This window comes from Synchiropus splendidus, chromosome 17, assembly GCF_027744825.2.
Source record: "Synchiropus splendidus isolate RoL2022-P1 chromosome 17, RoL_Sspl_1.0, whole genome shotgun sequence".
In the NCBI taxonomy this organism is placed as follows: domain Eukaryota; kingdom Metazoa; phylum Chordata; class Actinopteri; order Syngnathiformes; family Callionymidae; genus Synchiropus; species Synchiropus splendidus.
Window position 1 is genome coordinate 13,075,959 of NC_071350.1, and position 11,144 is coordinate 13,087,102.

At 49.9% G+C, this 11,144-nt stretch overlaps 1 protein-coding gene across 1 annotated transcript; it reads left to right on the forward strand.

Moving 5' to 3' along the window:
- The first annotated feature begins 1,046 nt into the window (after positions 1 to 1,046).
- On the forward strand, positions 1,047 to 7,075 carry slc23a1 (solute carrier family 23 member 1). Its single transcript, XM_053846447.1, has 15 exons — positions 1,047 to 1,160; positions 1,220 to 1,377; positions 1,458 to 1,546; positions 1,614 to 1,681; positions 1,844 to 2,025; positions 2,091 to 2,211; positions 2,388 to 2,544; positions 2,612 to 2,759; positions 3,079 to 3,184; positions 3,306 to 3,435; positions 3,503 to 3,646; positions 3,706 to 3,801; positions 4,487 to 4,631; positions 6,924 to 6,972; positions 7,064 to 7,075. The coding sequence occupies exons 1-15, from the start codon at positions 1,047 to 1,049 to the stop codon at positions 7,073 to 7,075; spliced, it is 1,719 nt and encodes a 572-aa protein (XP_053702422.1).
- Positions 7,076 to 11,144: the final 4,069 nt, after the last annotated feature.

Below are 11,144 nucleotides of genomic sequence, written 5' to 3' on the forward strand. Positions count from 1 at the left end.
CCTCCGTGTCGGTCATGTGACCTCCATCCGAATGATGAGTTACAATGTAATTGGAACGATAATAACAGCCATGTAGCCAGTCCAAGAATAAATATTGCAATTTCAGAAATAATTTTTATTGGAAAAATCTGCTGACACGCCAGTGCAGGTTAAAGTCCAGGGAGATTAAGTACAGTTTATTAACACACACACACACTGAGTCCCGTCTTGACAGTTGTTGCCGAGGCTCTGAGCGCGACAGATGATATGGAAGACAAGCGCAAGGTAATGTGATCATGGATTATCCATCTGATGAAATCTGCTTCTGCTGTCGCTGACACCATTCAGCCGGAGAGTTTTGGGGGGATAAATTGTCACTTTGATGCTAACGCAGGTTCTTGTTTAGGGTCTCAGTGACGCTGAGCCTTTATCGTGTGATTTATTGAAGCGTGGAGGGCAGAGCCGCCGCTGCCGTCAAATAAACTTGTCTCCACCAGATAACAATGGAACGGCGCATTTTCTTCAACAAGATATTGTGTGGCACAAAGCTGATTTTAAAGTACACAAATTCTGCTGCGTATTTTTAGGCCTGTTTGTTTGTTAAATCTGTACCACTCATTTAACAGGTGATTCAGTTCTGCATTTGTTCAGATTAAGGGCTTCAAACGCTTCAAATTTTCTTTGACCCCACTTTTAACCTGTTGCGAGTCAAATAACCAGAATCATTTGCGAGTCGTTTGTGATCTCACCAAAGCACATGCAGGACCAGAGGCGTTTTGCGTGGAACTCATGGCTCTTCATACCGCACGGGTGGGAAACAAAATTTCCTGAGGGGCCACATGATCGTATACTGTGACTGCTGTTAGGGGCCATTGACTCAAAGAAAAAAAACAAAGAAAAACTAACATACATTTTGTTTTCGAGAATATAATAAAACAAGGAGAAAAGTGTGAATTTGGAACCAACGCAGGGCGATACATTGTATTCATACCTCCATCATTCATCCGCTCACACAGTGCAACGGTTACCAGGCAGAGGAGCGGAGCCACAAAAATGACATTCAACCAATGGAAAAAGAGTTGCAGAGCAAACATCCGACCAACTCCAAGAATGACACCGACATGCTGTACACACTCGAGGACGTCCCCCCGTGGTACCTGTGCATCCTACTGGGTCTACAGGTGAGAGGGAGACCAGAAGTCTGCTCCAGCCATGATGTGGACATGAGCTTCTGTTGCAGCACTACCTCACGTGCTTCAGCGGCACCGTGGCCGTTCCTTTTCTCCTGGCTGAGGCCATGTGTGTGGGTCAAGACCAGAACACCATCAGTCAGCTGATCGGAACGATCTTCACCACCGTTGGAATCACCACTCTGATCCAGACTACCTTTGGAGTCAGGTAGTGGCCACTAGATGGCGCTCTCTATAGCCACACAAGAGTTGCGTGAGCGATTCCCTCTGTCCGTTGTTGCGTTGCAGACTGCCGTTGTTTCAGGCCAGTGCGTTAGCTTTTCTCATTCCTGCGCAAGCTATTCTCAGTCTGGATCGCTGGAAATGTCCCAGCGAGGGTGAGACACCCGTCTGTCTGCATCCTCTTTGTGGATGATGATGGTGATGTCACTTTTTCCTCGGCAGAGGAGATTTACGGGAACTGGACTCTTCCGCTCAATACTTCCCATGTCTGGCAGCCAAGAATCCGAGAGGTACGGCAACAGTAGAAGAAGCCATTGCTGTAGTAGTTGTCATGGTTGTAGAAGCAATGGTTGCCAATACAGCAGGAGAAGTTATACTACTGGTTGTGCTAACAGCATTGAAGGAAGACGTGAAATAGCAGTACTGTAGTATGTTGTGTTTACATGTCTCAGATCCAGGGCGCCATTATCATGTCCAGTGTGGTGGAGGTCTTTATTGGTCTGCTGGGGCTGCCAGGTTTGCTGCTGAAGTACATTGGCCCACTGACCATCACCCCAACCGTCTCACTCATCGGCCTGTCGGTCTTCCACACCGCTGGAGACCGAGCCGGGTCCCACTGGGGTCTGTCTTCACTGTGAGTCCCCTTGCTCTCCCCTGCACTGAGCAGCAAATGCAGAGACGATGTTTCTGTCCCATCAGGTGCATCTTCCTGATCGTGCTTTTTGCTCAGTACCTGAGGTCCACGTCAATTCCGTTTCCTGTCTACAGGAAGAATAAGGGGCTGACCACCACCCGGGTCCAAGTTTTCAAACTCTTCCCTGTAAGAAAAAAGTCTGACAGACAAACAATGTACCTGGAGAACATTCCTGGCAGGAAAATGGCTGCTTGAGATCATTGTTTTGTTCCACTGGTTAGAAGTCACAGATCACCCTCAGAAATTCAAGCTAGGCCACACTTCAGATGTCGAGTCCTGTGGTCTTCTCGGTGTTCCCTCAGATCATTATGGCCATCATGGTGGTCTGGCTGGTTTGCTACATCATGACTCTCACCAACGTGCTGCCCACCGATCCGGGACGCTACGGACACAAAGCTCGGACCGATGCCCGCGGAGATATCATGTCGTCAGCGCCGTGGTTCCGGATGCCTTACCCATGTGAGACCCCTCAGGACAATCGCCAGCACGCTGACTTGGTCTCAAATCCTACCATCCTCTCCAAAAGGCCAGTGGGGTCTTCCAGTGGTGACGGTTGCCGGGATGTTGGGGATGCTGAGCGCCACGCTGGCAGGGATAGTGGAGTCGATAGGGGATTACTACGCCTGTGCTCGGCTGGCTGGGGCGGATCCTCCTCCAATTCATGCCATCAACAGGTAAGACTTACCTGCCTCACCAGCCTTGTTGGCCTCACTGTTACTGCCGACCAATGTTACCCTACTTATATTTGTATGTAGGGTTTATGGGATTGAGTGAGATTAGGGTTAGGCTAACTTGGAAGGAACTGTTAGGGACTGGTACAAGATGGTGAGATGGAGAGGCAGCTGAAGATAAAGGAGTTGACCGGGTAAAACAGTTGTTATCAGTGAACCTGAGTAAAGTTGACAGGCGGTGAAGAGGAGAATGCAGGTAGGATGGCGATAGCGGTAACATTAAGGGAATCGCTCGAGTGACAGGAAATGGTGCATGTTTCAGGGGAATCTTTACGGAGGGCATCTGCTGCATCCTGGCTGGTCTTCTAGGAACTGGAAACGGGTCCACATCCTCCAGCCCCAACATTGGAGTGCTCGGCATCACAAAGGTATCACGACGGTCACCTCTGTTTACTGCATGGAATAGTTGGACTCGGTGAAGCCCGTTGCCTCAGGGGGAAATAGCACTTGGTCAGACTGTCCGAAGCATTCATTTTGTCATTTTACCAGGTGGGCAGCAGGCGGGTGGTCCAGTATGGAGCCGGCATCATGTTAATTTTGGGCACGATCGGGAAGTTCACCGCTCTGTTCGCCTCACTGCCTGATCCAATCTTGGGAGGAATGTTCTGCACGCTCTTCGGTGAGACCCAAGTAACCTTGTGAAAGAGCTACTCCTCACAACCCCGTTGTGTGTATGTGTGTGTCAGGTATGATCACGGCAGTCGGCCTGTCCAACCTGCAGCTGGTGGATCTCAACTCGTCCAGGAACCTCTTTGTTCTCGGCTTCTCGATGTTCTTCGGTCTGACGCTGCCCACCTACCTGGACAGAAACCCCAACTCCATCCAAACAGGTGTGTGCTCTTCTCTGTGTGTGTGTGTAGCTGTGCCAACAACTTCCTCGTGTCTGCAGGCGTCGCCGAGCTGGATCAGATCCTGACTGTTCTTCTTTCCACTGAGATGTTTGTCGGGGGTTTCCTGGGGTTCTGCCTCGATAACACCATTCCAGGTAGGTCCAAGTCACACACATTCTAATGGGCCTGCATTTCAGCAAGCTTGTGTTTTTAAACCTATTAAATTGTTTTCACCCAATATAGTGACTTATTTATAGCTATTATGGCTCCCAATACTCCAGAATCCCCCAATATCACAGAGATAGAACATAAACTACTTGTTTTACTTTCACTATCTATGATGAGTCAACTGTAACATGGCATTACTCTAGATAAATTCCTCACCTCCGACTCCTGACGCTCCTTTTATTCCCCTGAAATCTGCACCAGTTACTTGGTTCGGGACAGGCGACTTGTTGACATTTGTGATCTGTGCTTGCCTCGAGCTGTTATTCAACAAAGTGTGTTTAGTGCACTTTAAATTGGTGGTGATTCTGATTTTGAGCCAGCGGCTGGTATTAAAAGCTCTAACGGTCCAAGTGAGGTGTGATGGAACTCGGAGACTTCGTGCTACAAACATAGCGGTGTCGCTAAGTGACAGATTGAAATGTTAATGCAACACCCAGCTGTCGGACGCAGGAAAGTGTTGATTGAGATAAAGTGTCAGCCAATAAAGTGTGTGTGTGTGTGTGTGGAGGGGGGTGGCATTTATTACATATCAGATTTAGATTTCATGAACTTCACCCAAAGTCACAGAGCAGCAGATCTTATTTCAGGATTTTATTTCCTGGTTTATTTCAGGCACCCGGGAGGAGCGCGGGCTGGTGAACTGGGGGGCTTCCTCCTTCTCCTCGCCGTCCTACGACTTCCCAGTGGGGATGAGCGCGGTCAGACGGGTTCGCTGGCTCCGGCGGTTTCCCATCAGCCCCACCTTCAGAGGCTGGCGGTCAGAGGACGACCAGCAGCCACTGGAGGAGGTCACCGAGGATCCAGGAGCCGAGAAAGTCAGCTCCGCAACGAAGATGTGACGTCACTAATGTCACGGTGACCAGTTACCGCAGGTGTGAGGTCAGTCCGCAGCTTTATCAGTGTTACCGTGGAAACAGGCAGATAATTCGACCATAAAATGAGCTCCACTTCCATCAAGTGTTTTTATTAACTCATCATGTGTTGTTTTACGAGCAAAATGAAACATTCCACTCCGCGTTGTACTTTTACAGTTTACACTGTTTTGTCGTCGAACAAGCGAGCACTTTTTTCAAAGATGTAAAAATATATAAAATAAATAGCAGGAAGAGAAACATCCAGGTGTGCATACATAGCTTCCGTCCAGTGGGCCGAGCCAGGAGCCCTGTGGCACACCCACCACCACATACATGAAGTGGATGAAACCACCATAGAAATGCTCTCACCATGTTTTTGTTATCGATCATCAATGCTGATTTGTGTTTACAAAAAGTGCTCAAACAATAAAACAAATCTACTCCTCTACAGTCACACTGTCGTAAACTTTAAACGACTGAAATTGTGCAAAGTCGTGTACAAAAGAACAACCTGAGGTGACACAAACAAAGTGAAACATTCCAGTGCTTGTTTTTTACGTGCAATAAGAAGAGACTTGTAAAAAAAAGACTTCAATCCACGAACGGACTTAAGTTGAGTTGTGACGTACGACGCGCCAACTCTGTCGACAAGTTCATAAATTCCATCAATGGTGAGCCTTCATGAGAGCAGTGAATGTTCATTCATGATTCAAGACTCTTCTTCTTGGTCACTGAGTCCTGGTCACTCACTTCTGTTTCTCAACTCACTACATAAGGTCACACTGTCCTCTAAGTTTAGTTTAACTTGTCTCCACCACAGCTTTAATCTTTAATCTTCATGCCTCTTTAGTCAGTCATTTACTCCACATTAGGGGCTTGTATTGAAGTGTCCGTCTGTCTGTCCGAGTCACAACTTTCTCTCCTTTCCATCCATGATTTAGCTTTAATTTTTGTCTCCCTAAAGTGGATAAACCATTAGTAAAGCCTGTTTGAGGGGTTTGCATGTACTCATAGAACTGGAGTTACATCCAGGTAATGACTCAGGTACCGCTCTTTCAGTCTCTCAGACTTAACATTCGCTCTTCAGTCTCTACATAGACTGTTGCCCGTTTCTTTCACTACTTTCCGTCGCATGACAAGGCCTCAGTTCTCACCGACTTACTCGCCTGACTCTTAAAACTTGAAGTCTTGATTCTTATTTTCAGTCTCTTTTCTTTGTAGCAGCAAACAACATTGTGACATCACAACTCAAGCAAGTGATTGAATAAAAATCTTACAAAGGTCTTACAGTTCCCTTTATGTCCACTGAAGCCTGTGGTGCCATCATGGTCCGGGCGTGTAGTTGACCGCAGTACGAAGAGTGAAGGGGAGGCAGGGCTGGGGGAACATGGCCAGTGGATGGGGGACTTGCATCACTGAGAGGACTGCAGGCTTTGCTGCCGGCAGCAGGACCTCGATGTACTGACCCGTCTCTGGATCCAGCAGCATCTTCCTCTGCGGCTGTGGAGGCGACTCCACATAGAAGCACTGCCCACTTTTGGGGTCTAACACCATGTGGTACGGGGAGGGTCCGCTGAACAGTGTTGGACCGCCAAAGAAGGCAGCAGGTGCCGCGGTGGGGGGAGCGACCACTTGAAGGAGACCCTGTTGCGGTTCTACCCTCCCATTCTCTGCCTTATCGGACCTGAGGGCGGCTCCCGGCGGCTCACTCTGCTTCTGCTCCGGCTGCAGCAGGTGGAAGAGCGGCGCTGCTGAGGAGGGCTGCAGGGGCGCGGGGATGAAACTCACTGGGGTCTGGACGTAGCTGACCTTCCCCATGTGGGCGCTGGGGAAGACGGGGAGAGAGCTGGCGGGGAGGAAGCAGGGGCTGATGATCTGCTGCAGGGCCGACGGCACAGGCCGGGCTGGGCTCGGAGCTGGGACGGGCTCGGCTGGGTGGGTCTTCTCCGGCTCGCTGCGGGCACCGGATGAGAGGGGGGGAGCCTGCATCTGGCTTTCGGGCTTGCTTGGCTCTGGCTTTTTGCAGGGAAGCTCTGACAGCTGAGCCCCGTGAATGTCATTCATCTTCCTGCTGATGATTGGCTCGCTGCCGCGTCTGCCTCGCAGCTCTGCGACTGGCTGGCTCAGTTTGCCGGCCTCTTTCCTCTCCAGTGATTGTCTGAGAGCCGCAGTGATTTTGGCCAAGTGTCCTCTAGGAGTGCTGCTGAGCACCGGCGCCTGACCCTTAACCCCGACAGCCTGCTGGTAGGAGGGAGGGGGGCTAGCCTCCTGACCGATCACCTTAAAGCTGGTTGCCTTTTGGAGGGGCTCAGCCTGCGGGGCCTTGTCCCTGAAGGAAAGACTGTAGGTGTTTTTCAGCAGACTCCTCATGTCTCTCACCACGTGGACAGGAGCTTTGCCCCCAGAACAGCTGGCGTCGCCCCCTCCGAATGCCCCGTCCCTCGCTCTCTCCTGGCCCGAGTGTTGGGTGACAACTGGGAGGACTGGAGGCTTGCAGTGTTTGGGTGCAGTGCGGGGCCCCTGTGAGCTCGGAGGCTCCGACGGGACGGCATGTTCACCTTGCATTTTCTTGGATAAGACGCTCTTGATGATGCAGGATGCCATCTTGGTTTTGGTTTCGTCCAGGGAGATGGACTTCTGGAGCTTCCTGGCCTCAGACTTTCCACCCATGAAACCTGCAGGGGAAGCCAAGGGTGAAGGAAGCTGCGAGATATGCCAGTTCAACAGTCGGCCCTTACCCTGGCTGGCGCCTGCAACCAGACCTTTATAGCCGCCGCAGCCGTCCGACTCGCCTGCAGCGGTCAGTCGCGGGTGAAACGAGGCCGGCATGCTGTGCTGTCGCTGCAGCATCTCTGGTCTTGGCGTTTTAGCCGACAGCTCTGTGTCAGGTTTTTCACCGCCGCCATCTTTGAGCGACGCCTGCACCAAGAAGCCAGTTAGCATCGCAACCACTCTTTCGTGTTGAAGGGTCACCTGTCGTTTGTTGCTGGTGACTGGATCCGCGCTCTCTGTTTCTCTCTTCTTCAGCTGGATTTGGCGTTTCGGGACCATCTTCTGCCCCTCCCTCTTCTGACCGATCTCCTGCTGATCAGAAGAGGGAGGGGCAAATGTCACAGTATGAATGTAGCTTCGCGCAGCAGGTTATAGAAAAACCCTGCACTCACATCTGCTTCCATGGAAACGTCGACACACTCGAAGCCGCTCTCCGGGTCCGAATCTTCATCATCCGACGGGAGAATGACGGATGGAGAGAAGTGCAGGGAGAGGTCTTCCTCTGACCAGTCGCTGTCACTCCCCTCCTCCTCTTCCTCCGAGTGGCGGGAGGAACACACGTCCAGATAATCCGAGCGACCGTTGGCTGCCACTTTGGAATGCGGCTGGATCGCGGGGTCGTGTTTGGGCAAGGGCTCGGCCTCTGGGCAGCGGTGAGCGCTGAGGAATGGCGGCTCCCCACATCCTCCCCCGTTCCTTCTGCCGCTCATCACTTTTCTGGGGCAATTTTGGGCCGCGTCAGGACCTGGAGACACACGTTAAAAATAGAATTGCAGCTACAACGTTGGGTAACGTGAGTTCTGTTTGGTCAGTTGAGCTATAAACAGAAACGTAAACAAGCTTTAGCTTGCTGCTACATCCAGACCCAACACATGCCTTGACTCCTGCTCCCTGTCCTGCGGCTTTATAGGGTCCCAGGTACAGAAGTGATTTTTCTTTCAGAACCAGATGGAGGTGTTAAGTCCACTCTGGCGTGGGGACCTGTTGGGAACCTTCAGTTGGAGAGCCAGTGCTGAAACTGAAGGGCAACACATGATGAAGTCCACCTGCCATTTCTGTTCCCACACCATGCAGCGATGAGGAAACATCCAGATGGTCTTGATGTGTCCAGCCAGAAACATCTTGCTCCCCACAGCATTGGGAATCATGTTTTACCGACCTACATGAGAGAGGTGCTGACCACTGCAGAGTGCTGGGACAAAATTAGCTCTACACAACACAGACCTGCGCTGGAATTTGCTTGTCCGTTGCAGCCTCTGGCTTCACGCCCGCGGCTTTGAACTACACTTCTGTCTGGTGATAAGATAGTCTCGAGCTGGTCTGAAAGACGCTTCAAAACCGACAGCTGAGATCCAGCAGAGACCACAATCAAACCACCAAGAGTCAAGTAGAGAAACACTCAGGTGAGGCTGCACTGGCTAAGCCTGAGCATGACCGACTACTTCCTGAAGGTATGGGGGCAAGGTCTGAGTGAGGAGCGTCTCCATGGTGACAACATCACGTCTCATTGCTGGCAGGGTCACATGAGTCCCTCTTTCACAACTGTCTCCTCATGTTCACCTGATCATAGCACAACCAGCCTGAACAAAGTCTCCTCACCAGTAAACCAAAAGAGAAAGTGGAATACAGTTATACCTTGGTTTTCAAATGTCCCGGAATTCGAACAAGTCGGAGTTTGAAAAAAATTTTGAGATTTTTTTGCTTCGGATTTCGAACAACAATCCAGAACTCGAACGCCACCGGAAAAAACATAACGTGCACAGGCCGATCAGCTGACCCACGATGTGCTTTGTTACTGTGTATAACGCAGCCTCTGTATGCAGACGTGTCCCGTTAGCTCCATTTACTGACTGTTTTTTCTTCATATTGAGGTGTGAAACATTTCCTGTCTCCGCACTGGACCGTGGTAGAGTGTCACAGGGGAGGTGCTCGCTCTCCACACCTCCACTCCAGGGTTTGATGTCCTGTTGTGGGCTGGAGCTGGGACAGGGATGAGGCGAGTCTGCGACAGAGCGTGACTTGGTTTATGACTTTGTCACAGCCAAACTGCACAGAAGCGCACATTCAGAGCTGGACACGCACCGGGCACCTCTTCACTTCTGGAGAGACCTCACTCACTCGGCAACCCCTCCCACATGCAGCGGCCACACACATAGAGGAACAGCGCAGCACTGCAGCAGACACTCTACATTCACTCCTACAAAAGCCTGTTTGGAACGCATTATCACTTTTTCCATTCATTGTAATGGGAAAAATCGATTCAGATTTATAACAAATCGCTTCTGGAACGGCCGTCTGGAACAGATTGTGGTTGAGTACTGAGGTACCACTGTACTTTTTTTCCAGGTCAAAAGGTTAAGGTTCCCACAAAAGGTCAGAGGTCAAAGCACATTTCTATCTCAAAATATGGCGACTAAGCTGTTTCCCTGAGTCATGGCGAGCCGTTGGACTGGCAACTGTCCAAATACTTGGCCAAAAATCCACGTGTTGCTCTGTCAGCAGGTCCATGCACGTACTCAAGTATAGGCACAATTTTCTGTCCATATAATGGTGCTGCTAATGGAACAGCGTCTTGGGAACAAAGACTCAACTTTCCAACTTGTCCATTGAAATCACTGCTGACGCACAAAAACACCCCAACACAAACAGCAACTGTGGTTAGTACAAATATGTTTTCAAGAATATTTTTCCCTCTTGAAAAGTCAACAGACATTTTGGATGGTGAATGGTGCCTCTGTGTGAAAGTGTGGTGACCGGACCTGGCAGGTAGACGTTTCTATCTGATTTTATGGAGACAGTTTGGCAGCTCTTGTGCTCTTTGCTCTTGTGTAGTTATTCTAACAATTATGACCACAAAGTTCCAAAAAGTGCTCAACTAGATGGATGCAGGCAAAGTTTGAATGTCACTGCAGGAAAACCCAACCAGGCACCACATACATTAAGAAAAAGGAGGATGGTGCTTCATATAATGTGAAAATAGTTTTATAATCAGATTCTTGAAGACCAGAAGTGAATAACACCGAAGTGGAAGTGGCTTGAATTCCTGAATGGATTTGTGGGTTTCATGTCCTCACCTTCAAGTACAGACCTCTCCAACTTCAAGGCCCATTCCACAGTTCAGGAATATTTCAGCGTGCACCCTTTTTCTTCTGATGCTTCAAGTGTCCGGCGAGGCGTCCGGTGCTTTCCCTCTGACTGTTGCTGAGTTACTGCCGAGGATGGCCCAGAGACACTCGAGTAAACACAGAGGGAGAGAGCGAGTCGGTGAGAGTTGGTGTCGGACTGCAGCTTCTATTCTGGGAGGTGATTGACAGACAAGTCTGTGTGTGCGTGTTTGAGTGTGTGTGAACTTCCAGGTTCTCCATGGTAATGACTTGACAGAGGGAAAGCGATGTTGTTACTTTATTATTGGGGTCACCATGTAAAACATGTAGAACACGTTTTTGACGCCCTCGCATTTTGTGTGTTTTGATGTTTAATAAGCTCTTCGTATCCATTCATTATTAAGTTATTACCGTATCGTTATGGCTGTATTTTGACAGTCAAAAACACTCGATATCGTGTCCAAAGATATTCTCGACGAGACCTCGCCGAAGGAAATCACGCCTCATGTAGCATTATAGATTCAAGCAGCTATAAAAGAC